The sequence below is a fragment of the Suillus paluster genome (assembly GCF_016628075.1).
Source record: "Suillus paluster strain FC165 chromosome Unknown EDB91scaffold_69, whole genome shotgun sequence".
Taxonomy (NCBI): domain Eukaryota; kingdom Fungi; phylum Basidiomycota; class Agaricomycetes; order Boletales; family Suillaceae; genus Suillus; species Suillus paluster.
The window spans coordinates 58,954-80,713 of NW_024537629.1; the positions used below are offsets into that span (position 1 = coordinate 58,954).

General features: G+C 48.5%; 6 protein-coding genes across 6 annotated transcripts; 1 reads left to right on the forward strand and 5 right to left on the reverse strand.

Moving 5' to 3' along the window:
- The first annotated feature begins 305 nt into the window (after positions 1–305).
- Positions 306–1,803, forward strand: EDB91DRAFT_747884 (uncharacterized protein). The gene is made up of 5 exons (XM_041328267.1): positions 306–346; positions 405–449; positions 526–602; positions 660–1,571; positions 1,622–1,803. Exons 1-4 carry the CDS (start codon positions 344–346, stop codon positions 1,534–1,536), a joined length of 1,002 nt encoding a protein of 333 aa, XP_041173113.1. The 5' UTR covers positions 306–343; the 3' UTR covers positions 1,537–1,571; positions 1,622–1,803.
- Positions 1,804–3,794: 1,991 nt separating this feature from the next.
- Positions 3,795–5,334, reverse strand: EDB91DRAFT_1156416 (uncharacterized protein). The gene is made up of 4 exons (XM_041319632.1): positions 5,136–5,334; positions 4,749–5,056; positions 4,099–4,669; positions 3,795–4,048 (listed from the first exon to the last, which is right to left on the reverse strand). Exons 1-4 carry the CDS (start codon positions 5,244–5,246, stop codon positions 4,019–4,021), a joined length of 1,020 nt encoding a protein of 339 aa, XP_041173114.1. The 5' UTR covers positions 5,247–5,334; the 3' UTR covers positions 3,795–4,018.
- A 1,454-nt stretch (positions 5,335–6,788) lies between these two features.
- Positions 6,789–7,841, reverse strand: EDB91DRAFT_1307510 (uncharacterized protein; the record flags this gene model as incomplete). Its single annotated transcript, XM_041325057.1, has 5 exons — positions 6,789–7,064; positions 7,125–7,313; positions 7,367–7,405; positions 7,455–7,613; positions 7,688–7,841. 5 exons carry the CDS (start codon positions 7,839–7,841, stop codon positions 6,988–6,990), a joined length of 618 nt encoding a protein of 205 aa, XP_041173115.1. The 3' UTR covers positions 6,789–6,987.
- A 2,797-nt stretch (positions 7,842–10,638) lies between these two features.
- On the reverse strand, positions 10,639–11,094 carry EDB91DRAFT_1007564 (uncharacterized protein; the record flags this gene model as incomplete). The annotated part of the gene is made up of 1 exon (XM_041312350.1): positions 10,639–11,094. A coding segment is annotated over one exon (456 nt), but the record flags the coding sequence as incomplete, so codon positions are not given.
- A 658-nt stretch (positions 11,095–11,752) lies between these two features.
- Positions 11,753–13,257, reverse strand: EDB91DRAFT_1156423 (histidine kinase-like ATPase). Its single transcript, XM_041319633.1, has 8 exons — positions 13,070–13,257; positions 12,933–13,005; positions 12,764–12,882; positions 12,636–12,708; positions 12,542–12,586; positions 12,436–12,486; positions 12,346–12,380; positions 11,753–12,291 (listed from the first exon to the last, which is right to left on the reverse strand). The coding sequence occupies exons 1-8, from the start codon at positions 13,076–13,078 to the stop codon at positions 11,962–11,964; spliced, it is 735 nt and encodes a 244-aa protein (XP_041173117.1). The 5' UTR covers positions 13,079–13,257; the 3' UTR covers positions 11,753–11,961.
- Positions 13,258–14,945: 1,688 nt separating this feature from the next.
- EDB91DRAFT_1059251 (uncharacterized protein) lies at positions 14,946–21,213 on the reverse strand (the record flags this gene model as incomplete). The annotated part of the gene is made up of 22 exons (XM_041314228.1): positions 14,946–15,108; positions 15,228–15,474; positions 15,594–15,749; positions 15,824–15,952; positions 16,073–16,230; positions 16,283–16,664; positions 16,712–16,950; positions 16,999–17,323; positions 17,383–17,575; positions 17,637–17,860; positions 17,913–18,139; positions 18,190–19,314; positions 19,411–19,499; positions 19,605–19,730; positions 19,783–20,111; positions 20,166–20,454; positions 20,506–20,540; positions 20,599–20,649; positions 20,704–20,748; positions 20,810–20,882; positions 20,934–21,085; positions 21,144–21,213. Coding segments are annotated over 22 exons (4,827 nt in total), but the record flags the coding sequence as incomplete, so codon positions are not given.
- Between the last annotated feature and the right edge of the window lie 547 nt (positions 21,214–21,760).

A 21,760-nucleotide genomic window follows, 5' to 3' on the forward strand; every position in this document is an offset into this window, starting at 1 on the left:
AACATCGAGGACTTGACGAAATATCCCCAGACTTCAGAACTTTCCAGCGGAGGCATAATAGCACTGCATGATCATGTGAGCGCGTTTTTGAGTGCGTTTAACATATTTCTCTTATACCACCACAACCATGTCTTATTCTTTTCCCCAGTATAATAGCTTTACACCGTCTGATGATTATGGAACACCATACCCTAATATCCCAGGTAGTTTACCTCCTCTTTGTGGCCAGCGGGATATGATGTCTCCATCCCCTGAATCAAGTGGGCTAGGGCTGTCGCATTCTCCCCCCATGGATCTTTTTCAACAGAGACCCGATAACGCGCCACAACAAGGTCTTGAGACTATGGTAAGTTGTGTCTTTGATACAAACTGGCTACTATTAACAACTAACATGCTATTATTAGGGAGCAAATGGACTTTTGAGCGCATATATGCGCCTTGAAGAGCAGGTTAAAGCCTCACTGAGTGATTTTTTTTGAAATAAATGTACTAACTTTCAGCGCATATACGCGTCTTAATGTGCAGATTAAATTCCTACAGAACGATATTTTACAGCTGCAGATGGACAAACAAATGCTGGCACGTGAGCGAGATTTACACCAGCACGTCTTTCAGTTGTATCACTGGCTTTCTCGGGTTTCTAACTATTGTTTTCATAGGGCCGCTTATAATAAGCTTGCGGAATCTCTCTCACTAACTCTAGACCCTGCCAGCCTCAGTACCCTCTCCCCTCAGAGTCTGCCTGTGATGCTAAAGGCGAAGGAAATCGCAGTCCCGTCCTACAATTGTGCTGACTTTCCCAGCGAGTTCATATGGACAAAGGAAGACTGGAAGAAGTGCCAGGAGAAACCATCGACGCAGCTTGAAAAGTTGCATCCACTGCGCTACATTGTCGACAAGAATAACAAGCCTATTCCCTTGGAGCATGTCACGACAATCCGTACCACATCCCGACGGGTGTTCGTGGACATCTGGAACATCAAGGAGGCGCCCAAAAGCTGGGGAGCTGCATCGGGGTCTGCCAGTAAGCTGTACTACCGAGAAATGGTGACATTCTTCCCTGAGCTTGGCTACTGTGACGGTAACTGGAAATGCGACGCCATCGCGACTGCTAGCTATACCTCTTGGCACAAGAATCATATCAGCCGCTTGGTTCGTGAAGGGACTTACAAGCCAACGGCAGAAGATGTCCTCGACTTCGATAATCTCGAGACGCTGGACTCTGACAATACCGATGGTGCCACTGGCAATGTGAAGCCCAAAAAACGGACCCATGACTCTGACCCACCTAGCATCGCATCAACTTCGAGCAAGAAGCGGAAGCCATCGGAAATATCAGTCCCTGAACACAAATTGCCATTGCCATCACCATCACCAACACCAATGCCAATGCCACCGCTACCAGACTCAGACGAGTCACAGCCCACTGACCTTGGCCATTCTGACAACGTGAACAAGACGTGTGCATCCAGGCCCCCCGCCAAAGTATACACCTTTCTTTGTACTGTCATGTCATCCTCAGCTCATTGTTTGTAGTTTCGTGCACGGCCACTCAAATTCGCAAACCTGCTGTAAGTCTACTTGTTACATTCCGTTATTCAAAAATACTCACCGATATTAGTACCACTCTTGAACTGACTGCTAGTGCGGATCAACTGCCCTTGATTCCACCCTCCCCCTCTGAAGATATCCTGACTCCGTCTACAGCCCCAGCGGAGGAACCAATATCCACACAGCCGACCGGTGAACACACACCTTCCATTGCACTGACCCCAGAACGCTCCCTGGATCACTCTGACATAGTACCTGACACCAATCCACCAATGGCTGTTGTCGCCGACCTGGTACCAACTAGTAGTAAGTACCACCACATAACTGGACAACGAGCTCACCTTAAATATCCTTCCAACAGCAACCACGGTACCTCTACTAGTGTTAGATGCCTCCGCTACCAGCAAACCTCATCCTAGTGCGCAAGCAAAGAAGTCAAGGAAGATGCAGATCGGGAAAGCACAGAATGGACGGTATGTCTGCGTCAGCGGTGTTCCTTTCCATTGTACATATTCACATACTCCATGACAGTAACCTATGCGCACGTGAATGGCTCGCTCGCAACAAGACTGGATCAGCAGCCGAGTTCAAGACCTACTACGATGGACTGTCGGAAGTGCAGAAAAAAGTGCGTCTTTTGTATCGTTTGTCCTCGGGTTGGACTAACATCTTTAATCAGTCATACGACGAGCTCGCTGCCAAGAAGGTATGTAGCGACTACGACTAGAACATGTTGCACCTACTGACAAGTACTCTTTCTACTAGGTTGCAGCTGGCGAATGGCTCCGTTAGCGACACCACTCTCCTTCCGACTTCTTACGACCTAGAACGAGCACGGGGTAGAACGGACGGTGGCAGGAACGAGCGCGGGCTAGAACGGACGGTGGTGGGATGCATCGAGTTTTATTATATCCGGCGTCTACCTGTAATAATGTATATACCACACAATACCAGCAGATCTGGCACAATCTAGAGTGACGCAACGAGCATTGCAGTCAAGCAATACCAGCAGATCTGGCACAATATAGGGTGACATGCAAATATTGCATCTAAACAATCTGCGACAATCACGCACAATCACACACATTTGCACATGTGCTATTAGTCTCATTTTTCTCTCGAGATTGTGTCGCTTAGTTCAGACTATTTCAAGCAACCTCAGCCATTCTGGGAACAGTCGACTTCTACTGGGGGTGAGTCTCAACCCATGTTTCACCATACTTAGTATAGAAGGGCAGCTATCTTCATTCGTCTATGGTCTGTCTAGAGGAGGCTAACTTGCGGTTAACTTCAACTTGTACGGGGAATGCCCAACGTCCCAAGGCCAAACTCTATTATATACTTGCCTGCCTGTCTGCGTCACTGATCTCTTCGTGGCGCCGGTGCCCCCAGAATCATTCTTGGAGTCAACACTGCGGCAAATCTTGCCTCGCGATTTGTGGTCAAGGGTGTGGCCTGTTCTCGTTTAAACGACATGGGACCCACCCTTTCTCCAACTACTTATCACACCCTACTTCGCTCAGACTGATCTATAATGATGAAGACTCGGTACGTGGCTCATGGGTTGAGATCGTACAAAAAGCGATGCTGTTCTGCCGAATGCCGGTCATGAAGGTGCTTCATCGACACCGATTATCGAGGTAGGTGCTGACAGCCGTCGCTCAGCTTCGTGCCCATCTCGGAGGCGTCAGAACTCGTGAAGCTACTCGGGAGGATACATGATATGGCATCCGCCGCCCAGAATGCCCAGACGGAGCTCAATACTCTAGACAATTTACGGATCGCGTATCTCCCTTCAGAATTTTGGATATTGTCATTGGGAAGATCGCGAATGTATGGGCCATTCTCCTTGATCGGAAGCGATCTGACCACTTACTTCCCTATGATAATTGTATAAGATTTTCAATGTGCGAAGTGCGATAGCTGGACGACTCACAAGAGCTCTGTCTCCGAGCAATCCCTGTGAAACGGGCGCACTCCTGAGTTTGCTGAGCGATCTCGACGATACTGTGCATAGATGCAATCTGGGCAAGAGCGCCATCTTGCATCATGTTCACCTGATTTCTTGGGAAGACAATGTATTGATTGGTCGCAATCTGTCTGAGCGAGAATAATCTACACAGGATAATTGCTGAGTAGAAGGTGAAAGCTCGGGGCGAAACCACACGTACCTCGGATGCTGCAGACAGCACAGCGCCATCTGTGCGTAAGGACGTATGCAAATGCATGAAGTCCAGCCGACACCCCCGCACTGAGAATCCTCGTACTTAGTTGTGTCCACGAGGGAAACATATTTTGTCGAGGAACTTGTAGCATGAACTCAAACCCAAGCCAAGCACAACGACACGTATATTCGACGCCACTCGTAGACGGGCTCATGATCAAGCTTCAAGCCCAAGCCTTGCGTTTGATATAGTCCTACTTACTAAGTATGAAGTAGTGCGTCACTGGGCTCGTTAAAGATGTTTTAGTCTGAGCTCTCTGAAGAGGATTCATCCTAAAATATGTCATTGGAGAGCAATATCCGTTGTTTAAAAAGCGACATACCTCACTATCCTGAATCTCCGTGCCGCACGGACACTGGGAGTTCGTCTCTATGCAATTCAGGCACAATGGGACCCCACAACCCGTACACCGCTCATCGCCCCCGCAATCCTGGCAATGAATATTTTCACAGGCTCCACAAGTTAAGTCAAAAACATATTCTGTAGCGCAGTCCGAGCAGATGCCGAGCCGGCATTTTTCGCACGTCTCCACAAGAACTACACCCTTGTTTGCCCGTGAAGATCCTTCCTCGTGCGTGGTCAGCGAAGACCCTTCCTCGCCGGACATATCTTCTTCCATGCAATCGCTGCATAGCGTCGCCTTTTGACACATGGCGCAAATGTTCATGTACTCGCACCAATAGAAGCAATAAAACGTTTGACATCTCGGACAGCGTCGGCCACTCTTCTGTTCCTTCTTCTGAGCACATACGCCACAAACCCACGTCCGTCCGCAAGGACAAGCTACATGACCGTGAATGGATTCAATGCAATGAAGACAAACGCCTTGGTCATCGTGCTCGTGAGGCTCCCAGCTGCGCTCATCACACTTCTTCCATACGGCAGTAGTGAATCTGTTGGAAAAGGAGGACACGAGATAAATCTGCGAGCATGTTCTCGGACAAATTGATGGAAGGGGAGGGGCCCACGCACTTCGTCATGAGCCTTGAGCAATAGTTGGCTTCGCAGAGTACACACTCGCTAAGTAAACCTGAGTAGTTCTCCGTGACGCAGTCCGTGCAGAACATCATTTTATCGTAGGAGCAACAGGACAACATGGGGACGAGGTCACCACCCGCACATCGAGGATTAGCACCGCAGGTGACGACAGAACAACTACTGCACGCCATCAGACGGTGCGAGCAGATTGGGCAACGAGGACGCAGGGAAATCGGGCTAGGATCTTGGCTTGTTTGTGAGCCGGGTATCAAATGACGATCGATGAGTCGCTGGTAGTAGTCCTATAAAATTTTGTCATTGAAAAGACATCATTTGGATGTGAAGTGCCTCGGATGCAAAGTTGTGCATACTTGTGCATACCTGGACATTGACCTCGGGAAGACCCATCATTGACCATCGCTTGTCAGGCCCAGCGCGAGCGAAATTCGTCCTCCTCGATGATGATGACACGTAATATGTGACGGTTTTCATGTACAGCTCAGGTATTAATATACAATAACTCGATGAAAGAATGAAAGTTGAACGATCAACCTTGGAAGGACTTGAAATGATGGTTCTATCGGCTCTGCCTAGGGGAGACGCCTACCTCAACGAACACTCACGTGTGCTGTCACGTGTTACACGATACCACCGCGACAGATCTGAACTTCGTTGAACGTTCTGAACGACCACACCAATAGGGCTGCTCAATTCTAAAAGTTCGAGTTCACTTGGATTCAAGCACCGCTAAGCGTCACCAAACCTTGTCCTAAACAGGACTTGTACCTAAACCTTACGGCGCGCAGCGCCAACACTTGGTGTATACAAGCAGTCTTAAAGCACATCCCAAACCTCACTAAACCTTGTCATTTACATTTCTAACCCTCGTCAGGCCTAACCCTGACATTCCTAAACCTTTTTCTAACTCTTTTCATAGAGTACATCATATGTAGTATGTTCGTGAATATAATATAATCATTTCTCACTCAAAAATGGGCACTTGATTGTACATTGCTACTTAACAAGGCTGAGATAAGGGTCAGGTCTGCTGAGGGTTAGGAATGACGACGTTTAGGAGTCTTGCTGAGGTTTAGGATGTACTTTCAGACTGCTTGCAGATAATTTACTACACCAAGTGTTGGCGCTACGCACCGTAAGGTTTAGGTACAAGTCCTGTTTAGGACAAGGTTTGGCGACGGTTAGTGGTGCTCGGATCCCAACTGAACGCGAACTTTTAGAATTGAGCAGCCCTAATGACCTCACACACAGACCAACTCTGTTGTTGGATGGGGCCAACGACGAGCTTGCCTGTCTTTGCGTCCCAAATGCAAATCTTGTACCCGCCTGATGTAATTCTGAATATGCAGGAATATTCACCTAGCCGTGCTTCGTCTGTGTTGGGCCCAAGTTGCAACTCGACTTCTCCGCTATTTGCATTTCGAATGAGGACATGTACAACCTTTATATGATCTGGGCAATATGTTCTCCGCTGGGTGACCACGAGAGCCACCACACCCTCTCACCCGTCCAAGCACCTTCAATTATCCTTTCATCCACGTCCCACCGCTGCACGCTTCCGTTCTCCCTCCCGCATGCAATTGTCTTACCGTCCGTTGATAACGCCAGTGCCCATATTCATCCCACTTCGCCCTTCCATGGTTCCCTGACGAGAAATCCTTTGTCGCAGTCCCACTTGCGCATCATGCCATCCAGTGAACCACTCACGATGTGGACGCTGTCGTTCAAGAAGACAAAACTCCACGTAGTTTTCTCATGTCCCTCTAATTTGTGCTTCAATGTTGGTTTTTCAGATTGCGCTGGAGTTGAAGCTTCCTCGGGGGAGAAGATTCAGGAGCCATAACTCGTTACGGTAAGGCCCCTGATAGATTTGATTGTTTGTGTATCGCATGCATGGGTGCCCGAGGGTGGTATAGGTAAATGTACAGATAGCACTCACTAAGAATAAGACAATGAATACAACAGCAGAAAGCGACAGAAAGCAACAACCAAGTACTAAGAGGGACCAATAATTACCGTCCAGAATCCCCCCTAGCAAAACAGCAAAATAATCAATAGGAAGCGCATTTGAACAACTCGCGCACAGCTGGCAAATTATGGAGCTCAGTCAAATATTTTGTCGTCAGCGCTTGAAACAAGAGTTCATGATGCTCGTCGTGGTATGGGGTGTGCACGTGTGCCATCTCGTGCGCCATGATATAGTACCTGCGGGAAATCAATAAATATTGATGATCGGGTTTGGGGCGAGTACTTGCCAATCGATGTAGGCCTTGCCAACAGCAGCATCCTTATCTAAGTATTAGGCATGCATGAGCGTTGGCAATGAAAGGATTAATCACTAAGGTCACGCACGGTTCTGTATATAGTGTTCCAGGCCGAAGAATATCTGATCATTGCGGTTAAAACCCATCAGATGTGAGTCCTCGCCATGAAAAAATACGTGACATCGGGTCTGGTTGATTCCAAAGACTTTTGCGAGGTCACTGATAATCTTCCCAAAGGCTTCGCGTTCCTTTGAGGGAACGCCCAAGGCTGTCCCCTCTAAAACAAACGCATCAGTCTGAGAGCCACAAACGAGAGGCATTTCAACTCACTTCTCTTCCAGACTTTGACCTGCCCGACGTGCTGGTCCTCTTCGTCGATTCAATCATAGGCTGCCTGACTTCAAGACGGACAACGTACCGCATTCTTCGAGGTCTGTCTCCGAAACCTTCTTTTCATCGCAGTAACCGACATTTTTCTGCTTTTTTCCTCCGCCAACTTGCTCCCTATTACTGATGTGCTTGTCGTCCTTGCCACCTTCTTCGTTCATGACATTCTTCACCTTCTCGATGGAGTTTTCTGAACATCAATGTTCAGCGCATATCTTCATCGCGGAAAATAAACTTGACCTATTTCACTGAGCTTGATCTCACCCAACTTGGGGTCTTTGCGGAGCCAATGCAGCCACTTCGTGAATTTGCTCAGGACCACCGGTTTAGAACTGGTTGGTTCCTCTCCCGGAGGGGGGGCTGGAGATTGTGCTCGAACAGGTGGCGTCCCATTGGTAATATCACCTCCTGCTTTCATTGAGCATCTCCCCTGGCATGAAAGGTAATCGTAAACCTACCATTTTCAGCCTTCTCAAGATTCTCATGATACTCCGAGAGGATTCTGTCGACTAAACATGCGATCAGCACCGCGTCCTATAGCTAGATCACGACGACAGCCCTCACCATCGTAACCACGGCGCCTCAGGACGTTGATGTCTGTGTCTAAGATAGTCATAAGCGACAGCACATCGTTCTTTTTATACGTAGAAAAAAGCAGACGGCACAAAGCTGCTGCGATACTAAAACGGATGAGCATGCATCTTGAGCGGAACAGAGCACCACATACTCATAACTGTCAGCCTTCGGCTCCTTGATCCACAGCACATTTACGCCATCTTTGATTTGGGTCTCAGCAGAGAGTTCGGTGGGGTGCGCCTCCCGTTCCCGAGATCCGGTCGCATGTACGAAATCCAATCTCTTCGTAACATCAAGTTTTCGACAAGCTCGTACAAAGAATTGAGTCTCGTCATGCCACCGTAGAAGGCGCATCCCCTTTCTAAAGCGCTGTTTGTCGAACTCGTGGAGGAAGATAGGTATCTTGTCGATGATAGAAGATCGAAGGGCCTGAGCCCTTGATGCGTGCAGCAGCTCCTTGTCCGGATCTACGGTGTATTTTATGCAAGAGCTCAACGACTTGACGTGCATTTCCGAGTAGAACTCTGCTCGGGATATGTGAGAGGGTTCCAAAAAGAATGGAAGAACTGACTTTCTAGCAGCTCCTCCTGGGGAGCGATGTAAATACAATCGCCAAAGGTGCGACGGCTTTCCATATCGTCGGCGACCAATACTTCTTCGGCCTTGCAAAGTTCAAACATGTCTGCCTCTTGGCTATACCCATCATTGCTCTTGCCTCGTCGATATCCCAAGAAAATGGAGGCATTGCGCATTTCTTCGTGGATCTTTCGAGGAAGAGACTTGTGACCTACCGCAATCAGACGCAGCTCGGTCAAGTATCTACAGCATGTTAGCACTATGAATTAAAGTTCCAAAAACGATACGTACCTTTCATGGTCCCCGGCCATCTTGAGGAATAATTTTGGACATTTCAGGAGGGCTTTGAGGACGTCAATGCATTCTGGGCGTTCCTTGACACCGCATGCTTTCAAGAAAGCGTTGGCGCTACGCCCAAAGTCGACAAACTTGAATAGCCGCTGGTAAAAATGGTCCTCAGGGTATGATTCCGACTTCAGAAAGCACTCGCGAGGCGACACATGTTCATAGGAGACGCCGTTGGATTGTGGTTGCTCGCAAGACACCTCTACAGGAACGACCTTGAGGTCTGCGATCCTTTCAAATTCTCCTGCTGAGAAAACTGAACATCTTATCAGCATAAATAAATAGCTCCAGTGTCACAAAACTGCTCGCCTCCTTTCTCAGCAAGGAACTTGAACCACTTCTCTGCAGTCTCTGGGTTCTCTGGCGGATTCGATTCAAGAACCTGGAATAGCTTTTCGGAGGTGGGGCGGTCTCGAATCTTCAGCTTTGCGATGATTTTCTTATCGAACTGTCTGGGTAGAGAACCAAAGCCAAGCAAATTCCAATTTGCATCCGAAAACACCTTTTCAATTGTGGCATCAGCTGCGCGTGTCCAGTGCCCATACGAAATCGTCAACAGACCTCGCCGTGCGGGATATGACAAGTTTTCCCGTGTCTGAGACCGGGGATGAAGGCGAACGAAGAAAACTTTGACGGGTCGAAGTGTTTTTCAAGCGTTGTGTCATAGTATGATCCGCACAGAAGCGACCACGCAGCTTGTCTAACGAAGCGATCGGACTCGGATGATGCGATAGGGATGAGTTCGTCTATTGTAGGGTAAACGCGTAACCCTTGATTCATAAGGAATAGTGCTTTGGGATGTTTGGTGAGTGGTGCATTGTACGCCAAACCAGTTCACGACGTACCTTCCTGGGTGTTTGAATCCCAGTAGTCACAGTTGACTACAGGCAATCTGAGTTGCCGGTTGGTCTCTGTGGATGCGAAGAGCTCTTTGATATGACGTCTTTCACCGTCGCTGCAAGGGAACAGATTCATATCCATCACACGAGTCACATGTTCCTGAGCAGATGTCATAAGGTATCTCGCGAGGTCCATGGCATTCCATCTATCACCATTCTGAGCCCTGTGAGGTATGTCAGAATAGAAGATAAGGTCTTATTCCTAGTGACTGACTTTGTTATGAATGTGTCGATGTCGCACCGTTTCTGTACTCCCAGATACTGCAACACCTGCTCCGTGCGGTAATCTATGAGAAGGTCTTGTCTAACGACGGGAAGGTCGCGAAAAACGTCGGCGTCAGGGAGATACGCCTCCCAGGGCCGCTTCATGGAAGGTATGTTCGAGATGGTCGTAGGTATGCAAGGAACGTCCTTCAAAATCTCCCGAACTTCGGAATGACTGTCTTCATCTAGAGTGTGCCAAAGGGCGCTGAGGACGCTGAGGACGTGTTGCGCGAAAATTGGCGCTCGCATGATATCGTGCGATGAATCTGGCGGAGTATCCGTGAGGTATCGAAGCCAGTGTGTGATTGGCATTTCTTTCCATCCAAAAGCGTCCGGAATCGTATAGGAACTGAGGCTTTGAATGAGGGCTGGGGGTATTGTATCTTCTGGGAGAGGGTCGTCGGGACGGCGAACGCCCAGCATTCGTCCATCGATAAATTTGCTGATCGAGCTGAGTCTGACTTCCTTCCCCCCTGTGCGTGTTCTGCCTGCTTTGAGCAGTTCGTCTCGACGCCTTTTCTGCTGTTCATCCAAGGGACCCTGGCATCCGAACGAGTTGGTCCACCAACGCAAGCAAGCAGCCATCTCCGTCTCAGTCAGCCACCGAGAATCAAGTTCCTTCACGACATCTTTGAAGGTGTACGGGCCGACCCGGAGATAATCAGGAAGCATCATGGGTGTTAATATGGGACGCAGTTCGACCGGCAACACTGGAGTGCTCATGAAGGGATCGAAATGATTATGGTAAAGACGGATGTCCTTTGTGTGTCGAATGCCTCGATTCGAGATAAACGGAAATTTATCTGTGTTCGAGCAAGCGAAGAATGCATCCTTGATGATACGGGACACCTTCGAATCGGGTGTGGTGGGATGAAAGATGAAGGACTTCATCGTGTACAATGCCAGCGCTTCCGCCTCTGCTTTGCTCAACTTCGACCACGCATCGCTTACTTTGTTCATCTCAGAATCATAGACCATTCTTGCCAGAAAACCCCCAAGGTAAAGGAGCTCTTCATTCCATTCTGCACGACATGGCGTCAATGGACAAGCGATAGTCTATCGGGAAGTTCACCACTTACTAGAAACATGAACATTGCTACGAGGTAACCGATCAGAAATATCCTCACACAAGGTCGCATGATACTCACACAAGATCGATCGAGCCTCGCTCCACAGTTGAAATGAAACGACCGGACATGTGGCATGCCATGCCGGTCGTTTGAGACGTGCTTTGCCCCTGTCGTGCACATAAGACAACGTGAAATAGCCAACACTATGAGGGTACTGACGATGAAAATTCGAGCGGCATGTTCTCTGTCAGAGCTGAACGTAAGAATGGGAGCTCCGGAAGAACGCCATGACCTACCCTTCCAATCGCGGACAAAGACCTTGAGGACCACGAAATATACTTCCGAACCCTGCATTATCGGCTTCATCTTGCGTCTGCTTATCGTGCTCTTCCTTGCTGAACTGTAGATGTTGAATATAAGACTATGTCGAAATCTCCAAGGCATCTTCTTACGAAAACCATCTCAAATGGAAAGCTACTGGGAGGCTTTTTCTTCGTTGCGGATTCCAACCCCTTCTTCAAACTTGATTTCGCTGCGACGGTAATATTTGCAGAGTAAATCGAACATTTTGCCGAGAATTTGGCACCAGATTTGACGCTCGGGGTGTCAGAAACAGCGCCTGCTAATTTTGGAGCTGCAATTCTTCCATTTTCTTTCGACGTCATTTTCTCCGTCGAGAAGAAGCTCTTGGATTTCGTCGGATTTCGTTCGCTTTCTTCCAGATCCGTTCGTGTGATGAGCGTTTTCGGACCTCCAACGAGTGCATCTTCAGGGAATATAACCTCAACCTCTTGGGCTGCCATGACCATCAGAGCTGCGTGGACTTGGAAAGGCGTGAGAGATACCAACAGATGAGTTTGACAGAGGCGACGGTCATGGTATCCCCCGGACTTCTTCTGACCATATGCTCTGGAATGACTATTGACTGACCCTTGTTCCGAGTTTTTGTCAAACGAGAGAGCTCAGTGTCGTCCAGCGAGATCGTAATGCATTGAATACGAGCCAGGAATGTCATGGACGTTACTAGAAATCGCGTAAGTTCAAAGATCCGCGGGATGGTCGACGTCTGCTTCAGCTCCATCTCGATCACGGTGCAATTGTTGCTGTCACGAATGATTTCCTCTTTCTTCACATAGAGCTACATGAACGTTAGAAGTGTTGAACGGGAACGTTCGTCAAAGCAATAACGTGCCTTGTCTCCTTCGTAATAGATGGATACCATTTTTCCTGCAGCATCTGGTGAGTGGCATGTGCTGGCAGGCTTGATTGAAGGACCGCGTACCATTCGACTTGACAATCGGCTTGTCGGTGACACTGAATACACTAAAGAAACCTGCACATCATTGCTCTTAAGACTCCGGATGCCTGAGGAATGGATGAATGCATACCGACTCCGAATGCACCAATCTTTCGTTCGTCCGGATTGCCTTCGGCTAGATCAAATGTTCAGCACCCAGGAGGCTGACCAATATCTTCACAAACCAATTTTCGTCAGACGCCCCCAGTCAGGGTCTTGAAACGGGGCACCGTCATTCCTCACAAGCCATTTGCAGACCTTGTTAGACCAAAACGTGAGCACTCCATAGCTAGTACTTTGCCTCATCGCACACCTTAACTGAACTGAGATCTGGCTTCGTCCCATTGCTCGCATATCTATGTGAAGCTTGAAATACAATAGTGAAGTTCTCAGCTCCAGCATCGTCCGCATTCTGTAACAGTTCTCGGAAAACTTCACTGTGATTAGTGGTACTTTCTGACCTGATGTAGTGTTCAACATACCTGTGAACTCCTCCGGGTAACGGGCGAGTACTTTATCGACGAGGTCTCGTTGATTGACTTCCACTGGCCTGATCTGTTAAACCAAAAGGTGAGCCCCGAAAGAGTCCAGGTATTGGGCGCCAAAACAACTAGCTGACCTCACACATTCCAAGACAGTCTCAAGCGATTCGTCGAAACACAATAGTAAGGACCTGAGGGAATTGAGGCTCTAAAGTAGCGGGAAGCCAAATAACGTCTCGTGGACCGTGAAAGCAGCTGGCCTCGCGTTCAACATGTGCAGCTACGTTACACAAGGGACCCACAACTTAATATGATCGTCAGGCGCTTATTGCTATATTAAATTGCTGTGCGTTTCTGTGCATTCCACAGCCTGGCAGGATCATTCTGCAACTTGCAATGCGTCAGTTGAGGGCAAGCTCACCAACACCGGATTGAACGTAATACGATTGGAGTAAGTTAACTTTTCGAGTCGCCCTCACTCGGAGGTCATGCATGTACACAGTATACGTCAAGCCCTAGCGCCAGGGGCCCGGTATCCCAGATATGCAGTACACGATAACCACGATTCTACACAGGGAACTGCAATGTATCGTTATGTATTGCCTCATGTTGAATCGAGCGCTACACAATTGTATTACATCGCTGAGGGCCTTCATGAAAGGCTGAGCGCTCGGCCACACATGTTGTCCAGCCTCTGCTGCGCTGAGTCCGTACGTCACGGTGGAGCGTTGCACGGACTTCTTCAAATCGAAGATGCGGCAAGAGTTCGAATTCGAAGGTTCAGATCCGACTTATAAGTTATGGCATGTACAGGAAGCTATAACATATGTGGCCTTCATATGATATTCCTGTACACTTACTCTACAGTTATTTATAAATCCATGGTCCTTGCCCCCCCCCCAAAAAAAAAAAATAAATACAAAGAAATGCAAATGATTAGATAGTTGAGCTCGCTGTTGCCCACAGCGAGCACGAAGGTTTTGGCAAAGTGTGGAGTGACAGCACGTCGTGGGAATGGCCGACAAGCGCTGCTTACCCGTTTCGGTTGTAGGTGTAGTCCGGTGAACTCGAGTTCCCATACAGCATGCTCAATATGAATTTCAAGACTGTGACTTCCGTGAGCTTCTGAATCACCCACGATCGAACTTCTTTGCAGTCGAGCAGGATGCCGTCACCGAGTGCAGCATCCCGGACTCCCGTTGGCACCACCTACTATTACAAGTAAGTATCTTCCGTCGTACCACGAAGACGGCGCAGTCACTACCATCAGGAGCTCGCTTGTTACTTCCAAGTTCCTACAGGCCACTCTGCATCCATGTCAGCCAATCTACAAACGTCAGGCCTAACAGTGCCTGACACTGTATGCAAAAGCGCTCGCGAGAACTTGGTTTCGTGATAGGACAAGTACTTGGCACAGCCTCTCTTTATATTCCTGAATTCTGTGCGGCGCCATTTGCAGACGAACGCGACCGCTGCGAGGTGGTCAAATGCATGGGTCCGCTCTTCAGCAGCAGCACCAAGCCATCTACCTTGATCTGACTCCTTCACCCATCCTTCTGCGAATTCCTGACAGACCAATGACACAGTAGAACAGTTTTCTTCGAGGTGTCGAAGGCGCAACACGACCTTACCTTTAAATTGTGAACTTCGCTTCAGCTGTGATTTAAAGCCTCCGCGCATCTCTAACCGCCGAGACCCCAAGCTGCGAGAACGAGTTGGAAGATGCATTCATCACTGATCAGTCCTATTTCCGCCAATTCTGGCTGTGCATGCACGCGCCTTCGAGATGGAGGTCGCAAGGCAAGTGAGGTTATCCCTTGACTACTCTTCTGGCTTAAAATACCTCGCCTTATCAGCACAGCCTACGGGGTAGTCACCCCTAGACGCAGAACACAACTTGAACACGATATAGTTGATTAGATGGTATAGATAAGACGAGGTAGATAATACAGTTCATAAAATACACCTAATGTCCCAAAGAGTCCCGTGTCTGGCAAACCAGCCAAATATCCACTATGAAGGGCACCCTGTCGCACAACTGAAAAACTCGCGGACCTCTCCCACGTCGTGCAGTTGCGGCAAGAAATGAGAGCTTAGCGCCGAGAGTAACAATTCGTGGTGTTCGTCGTGGAAAGGCGTTTTGTTATGGGCGATTTCGTGCATGATGATGTAGTACCTGCGGGAGCAACGTTGTATGAGCATATCGTGGCCAGCGATGCTCCACATTCACATACCAGTCAATATATGCCTTCCCGGGCGGTGATCCTACGTCTGTGTAACATAACATGTAAGGACTTTTGATAGGTAGCAATGAAGGTTGACCTACGTTTCGTAGTGTAGTGTGCAAGGTTCAAGAAAATGAGCCGGTTGCGATTGAACCCCATCAGGTCAGGATCCTCGGGATGCCAGAAGATGTTGAATATGGACTCAGTATTATTCAGGTCCAAAACACCGCTGAGTCCATGGACCATGGTTGCAAAGTCCGCTAATTCATTCATTGGAAGCCCCTCTTGTGTAGTGACTACGACCATGTCATTTAGTGCTGACGCCAACAACGAAGGAACTTACTTTGTTGCCAAACTTTCAAGAGACCGGCAGTGCCACCCACGTCTGGGAGTTTATTAATTATCAAGACATGGTCGACAACAAAGACCCACGTACCGACTTGTTGCAGAGTGTTGCTCTTTAGCTCAGCACAGTATTCGACGTCTTTCAGCTTCTTGCCTGCGCCGCCGTGTTCTCGATTTCTGATCTCCTGTTCTGCTGGACTCGACTCTCCGTTCTTACACTGTTCCATTATTTCGTCGATCGCACGATCTACATGAAATGAACTTGCGGGGATACTTGATGTATGATATGACACGTACCAGTTTCTGCAGCTTTGACTTTACCGGCAGTCTTGGATCCTCTCGACTGCCATCTGAAGAAGTCGAAGAATCGGGACCGGATGTGAATATTGCCACCACGATGTCGCCCGCCAGATTCCCCTGAATGCATCTTCCGTGCTTGCCTTTCGCGCTCTGGGGAGTGATGAGTTAATAGTGCTACGCATATAACTCAAATATTTATTCAATACCTTCTTCCTTCTTCTTGTCTTCAAGAATAGCGGCTTTGTGAGCTTGGTCAATCCTGTCCACTACCAGAGATGAGATAATCGTAGCAAGAAGGTCGCGAGAAATTACCATCATAGCCTCGTTTCCTCAAGATTTCCTTGTCCGTCTCCAATATGGTCATCAGACTCAGAACGTCGTGCTTCTTGTGAGTCTTGAAAAGCAGACGGCACAGTGCGACAGCGACGCTAACGAAAGTCAGTCAGTTTTATGTGGGTGAGGGAACACGAATCTCCTTACTCATACATGTCAACCAGTTCCGCTTTCTTGAGCCATAGGGTGACAGGAGCGTTCTTTTCTGTGGTGATCTCGGCGGATACGAAATATTCGTTGCTCTCTCTGTGAGGCTCGACAGAGACACGGTATTTAGAATCAAGTCTCTTGTCCACTTTGAGATCTTTGCAACCTCTCACGACAAAGGTTGATTTATGATCCCACTTTAGATGCATCGTACCGTGCTTAAGACGTTGTGCATCAAACTCGTGCATAAAAATGGGCAACTTCTCCAAAATCGCTCTTCGAACTTCCTCGCAGCGAGGCCATTTAGCTTGTTCGTTGATTGGTTTTACGTTGTATTTGATGTGATTGCTCAAATACGCAGATCCCACTTGTTCGTAGAGTTCTGTGACTGGGTTAGCGAGGTCCATATTCAAAGTAAAGAGAGCTCACTTTCGAGCAGCTCATCCTGGGGAGCCAACCAGACAAACTCTCCGAAGATCCGGCGGTTCTCCATGTCATCAGCAAGCAGGACCTCAGACGCTCGAACAAGTTGGAACTCGTCCCGGGAGACAGTAGCAGACTTCGAGGTGCGATACCCGACAAATATCGGGGCAACCTTCATCCTTTTCTTATCGTCTTCGGAAAGCCCCTCGTACCCAACCGCAAGTCCACGAAGCTCGACAAGATATCTACATTGATGATGAGCACAGCCGTGATTCTGCAGGACATTCACATACTTCTCAGGATCTGCTTCTGCACCGGCTTTTTTGAGGAAATCCTTAGGGTCCTTTATTAGAATGTTGACTATGTCCGAACAATCTGGCTTGGCTTTGACACCGCAAGCTTTCAGAAACCGATTTGCACGTTCATCAAAGTTAACGAAGGTAAATAGTCGCCGGTAAAGGTGGTCTTCTGGGTATTGGCTACCACCGATGAAGCACTCCCGAGGAGGCACCAAGCGAATGACAGGCTCGACGGAATCCAATTCGCCTTGAGATGTGGGTTCCTCGACGGGGACGATAGGAATCTTGGCAATCTCCTGAAGATCCCCAGGAGAGAGGACTGCACGAATAGCGCACGATTTAGAGATAGGAGATAGCCAACGGAGTAGTGTGTCTAACCTTGCTTGGTTGCCAGAAAGGCGAACCATTTCGCCGCTAAGTTGACATTACTGGGCGGTCTTTCTCTGAAAACCCCGATCACTTGTTTTGCCGATGGCGCTTCCCGCATCCTGAGTCTGCCGATGACCTTCCTGTCGATGGAATGATGGACTTTCTGGAACCCCATCATTGCCCATGAAGGATCAGAATAAACCTTGATGATCGTTGTCCACTTCAGCTAAAAAATTCCCGATGAAATAGCAACAAGACTTGACCTCTTCGTAAGTGCCAACACATTCCTGACCATCTTTGAGAGCTGGGATAAACGGCATGTTATCGTATTGCGAAGGATCATACTCCGTATCATAGAGCTCATCGAACTTGCTCGTAAGGTACTTGAAGGCAGCACGTCGAACTCCTTGGTCGGTGTCTCCAGCAATCTCGATGAGCTTCTCCAAAGGTGGGTGTCGAAGAAATCCCATATCGGTCAAAATTTGCTCTGGAGCAGGGTCAGGTGAAAGTGAGAGAAATAATGCAGAAAGAAAAAGTACCATCCTCGGAATCTCTATCAATCCTGCGCGGCCAATTAAGAATTGGTAGGCCCAGCGGGCGAATCTCCCCGTGCGGAAGGTACAGCTCGGTGACACGGTATTTCCCGCCTTTATCGCAAGGGAATACAGGGTATGTCCGGATATCCTCCAGCCTCTCCATAGCGTTTGGGTCACTCTTGAGATATGTGATCATCTCTGATGCCGACCACGTACTCAATTTGTCCGCCCTGAAAAGTGATTAACAATATTACATCAAGGACTTGAAAGTTAAACGTACTTGGCAAAGAGCTCTTCAAAGTCAAGATGCCGCTTGACCCCGAACTCGTCGAGTACAGTAACAACCTGGGGATCAAACAGACTAACAGTGACAACAGGCAAATCGCGGAAGACATCTGCTTCCGGGAAGTACGCTCCACCAGATGGTCGGAATCCCTGATTCGTCGCAATCCACGGGACGTCCTGCATGAGATCCTTTGCCTGAGATTTCACGTCAGTTGACAGCGTACCCCAAATATTCCCCAGGATCCCAAGGACACGATTGGAGTACGAAGGGTTTTTTTGGATGTCACGGGCCGCGTCTACCTGAGGGCTTATCAAATGACTCAACCAGTCCACAACAGTCATTGGCTGCCACGAAAGTGCTACGGAAATGTATCGTCGATCGAGACTCCTGGTAAACGAAAATGGGATGGTGTCTGGAGGAAGAGCATCGTCCGACTGAAGCCAAGGGAGCCAAACACTGGAATCGACGAACTTAGTGATGTTGCGAAGTTCCACAATACGCGTGGAATTTCCAATTCGCGATTTGGCCTCCACCGTTAGATTCGACCAGCGTGGGAGGATTTTTTCACGGTTATCTTCGTCCTCCAGACCGATGAGGCTGACCCACCACCTCAGACAAGCGACCATCTCTTCCTCTTGCAAAGTCCTTCCCCTCAGTTCTTCCACCACATCTGAGAAGTAGTACGGCAAGACCTGGTATTTCTCAGGGAGGGAGTCGATTAAATTAGGTGGGTCGCCAGGTTCTTTCTGAGGATGTATAGGCATCGATTTCATGAACGGTGCAAAGTCAGCATTGAAATTCCGAACGTCCTTGGTGTAATGAATACCGGAGTCCGACAAGATGGGAAAACAATCGTTGAGGGAATAGTTAAAACAGTCGAAAAACGCCTCATGCAAGATTTTCGCGACTTTGGCATCCGGAGTGGATGGTTGGAATGTGAAGCAGCGCATGGCATATGATGCCTTGTCTCTTGCCGAAGCGTCGGTCGGGACAACGGCACCGTTGACTGTAGGCCAAGCATCCTGGACCTTGCGAATCTCCCGCTCATACACGAGCCTCGCAAGGAACCCACCTACATACAGGAGTTCTTCATTCCACTCTGAAAAATATATCAGTATACTCCAAAGGAAAACGACTAAGAGGCACGAACTTGCGATATGGCCGTTTCTGGGCAATTATGAGATAACATCATTCCGTGCGAAAATATGTACTCACGTTAGATCAATGGATCCTCGTTCGACAGTGGGAATAAATCGGCCAGACATGTGCCCACCGATACCAGTCGTTTGCGCTGTACTTTGACCCTGTGACTTATCAGCACGTTTCTCATCAAACACGATGTGAAGCCTACGATGAAGATCCGTGACATATGTTCCCTAAAAAGATAACAACGATATGACGACATGCACAGGAAAGAAACAAGTTGCATACCCGTCCAGTTGGGGAAATAGGCCTTGCGGTCCTCTAAATATGCTGCCCATGATCGGATCGTTCTTCTCCTCTTCTGCTCTTGCATCCTGCTCTTCTTTGGAGAACTATACTCGTCATGAGCATAAAGTTAACAACGAGATCGCTGGGAAGGCTTACGTAGACCATCTCAAAATCGAAGTGAGAAGGAGGATCCTTCTTCGTCATCGCTTTTAAGCCCTTGTGAAGGTCCTTACTGGGATTAGTCGTCACTTGAGCCGAATATACCGCGTATTTGGCGCTATATCTCCACCATTGTGGGTGGTCATGCGTCGACGCTCGAGATACGACTTTCGGCCCTTTGGGGGCTTCGCCCTTCACGATATCCCAAAAGCCTTTGCGTTTGACGGGATTCTTTGGTATGTTTTCGCCACCGGAGCGTGGTACAAATGGCTTCTTCGTTCCAGCGGCGCGTGCCCAGTCCGTGAGTTCGACAGTAATCTCTTGGGCTGTAAGTACGATTCAGTATGCGGAACGTACTGAAAATGCAAGGTGCCACCCACTAGTTACTGAGACTGTGTTGATATTCATCGTGCCTTCATTGCTTCTCGGCAACATATCGTTGGGGACACGAGTCTGGGTGGGTGCCTGTCTGGACTTAGCGATCTTCATGAAGACTTTGTTGTTGAATGAAACATGGGCGTTCTCCACCCACGACATGAATGTCATAGTGGCTGCCAAGAATCGGGCCAAGTCAAATGGTTTCGGGACGGGAAGCTGCATATCTTCCTTCAACACCATCTCGATGGAGGTCCACTTGTTCGGGGCACAAGTATCTTCCAGTGTATATAGCTGGAGGAAGACGTGAGTAAAGCAGAGCTGATACCGAGCTTCATGGCATACCTGATCGCCCTCGAAGAATATCTCCAGACTTTTGCCTTTCAGGCGTACCGATTGGTATGGTGGATATAGTCAAGGAAAGTGCTTGGCGCTTACCTCCAGACAAGACTAGCGGGCTGTCGGTGACAGCGAAAACACTGTAGAACCCTTCCCAGAATCAATCCATCAGCTCAATTGAAGGCGATGCAGAGCTCTACTAACCAACACCAAAGGCTCCGATTTTCTGTTCATCGGTGTTGCCATCCGCTGGTGACAACAATGAGCACAAATCATTTGACGGAGTAGTATGCAGATAGATCCATCATACCAATCTTCGTCAGCCGTCCCCAGTCCTTCTCTTCAAAGCAATCGCCATTGTTGCGAACAATCCATTTGAACAACTGTCGGGATGCTAAGCGCCAATTTCAATGGCAGTACCACCCCAAACTCACCTTCGTAGTGTTCAAGTCTGGGATCGTGCCATTGATTCCGTTTGCCTTGCCATTCGCTCCCGCAGAATGTGTAGCATAGTCTCTCGTCTGAAACTCTATCAGAACCTTCGTGGCTCTGGCGTCATCAGCATTCTGTAATAGCTCTCGAAACACTGGGGGTTCTTCAGTTCAACGGCGCTGCACAGGACATAGTAATGTGGCTTAACGAACCTGTAAAGTCTTCGGGGTATCGAGCAAGCACTTTATCAACCAGTGCACGCTGGTTTACTTCTACTCTCTTCGGCGTCCTGCCAGTGGTCGAAGTCTATACAGGCTCGTTAGCCTATCGCGAGAGCCTAACCCGGAAAAATCTACTACCCACCTTATTCGCCATAGCGCTGGTGGCCTTCTGGTATTGAAACTGCTTTTGTCCTGTAGTGGAATGGGTATATATATGCGAAGGATGCTGTGGTATATGAAGCCGTTAAATTGGCTGTGAATATGGAAGAAAATAGGCGTCCTCTCGCATGTCGAGAACAACGTTTCAAGGAACCCACAGCCATCGACATGCGGCTGTACATAGACGCTCAACAAAGTTTCTTTCAGAACTTGTATGTAGCAACCGGGTAAATGGAAGCCAATCCCATCACCACTCCTTGGTAAGGAACTTCAACGCACTGGAATGCAGTACTTGCTACTGTCACAGCCCGTGACTTCGTCTTGCTCTCGCCTCAAAGTAGGCTATATAGTAGATTCTAGAAGTAAGACTGTCTTTCCTTCTTTGTTACACTTTATCGCCTTGCTGCTAAAGGTCTTACAATGAGTTCGTACAATTCTCCGTTTGTGAA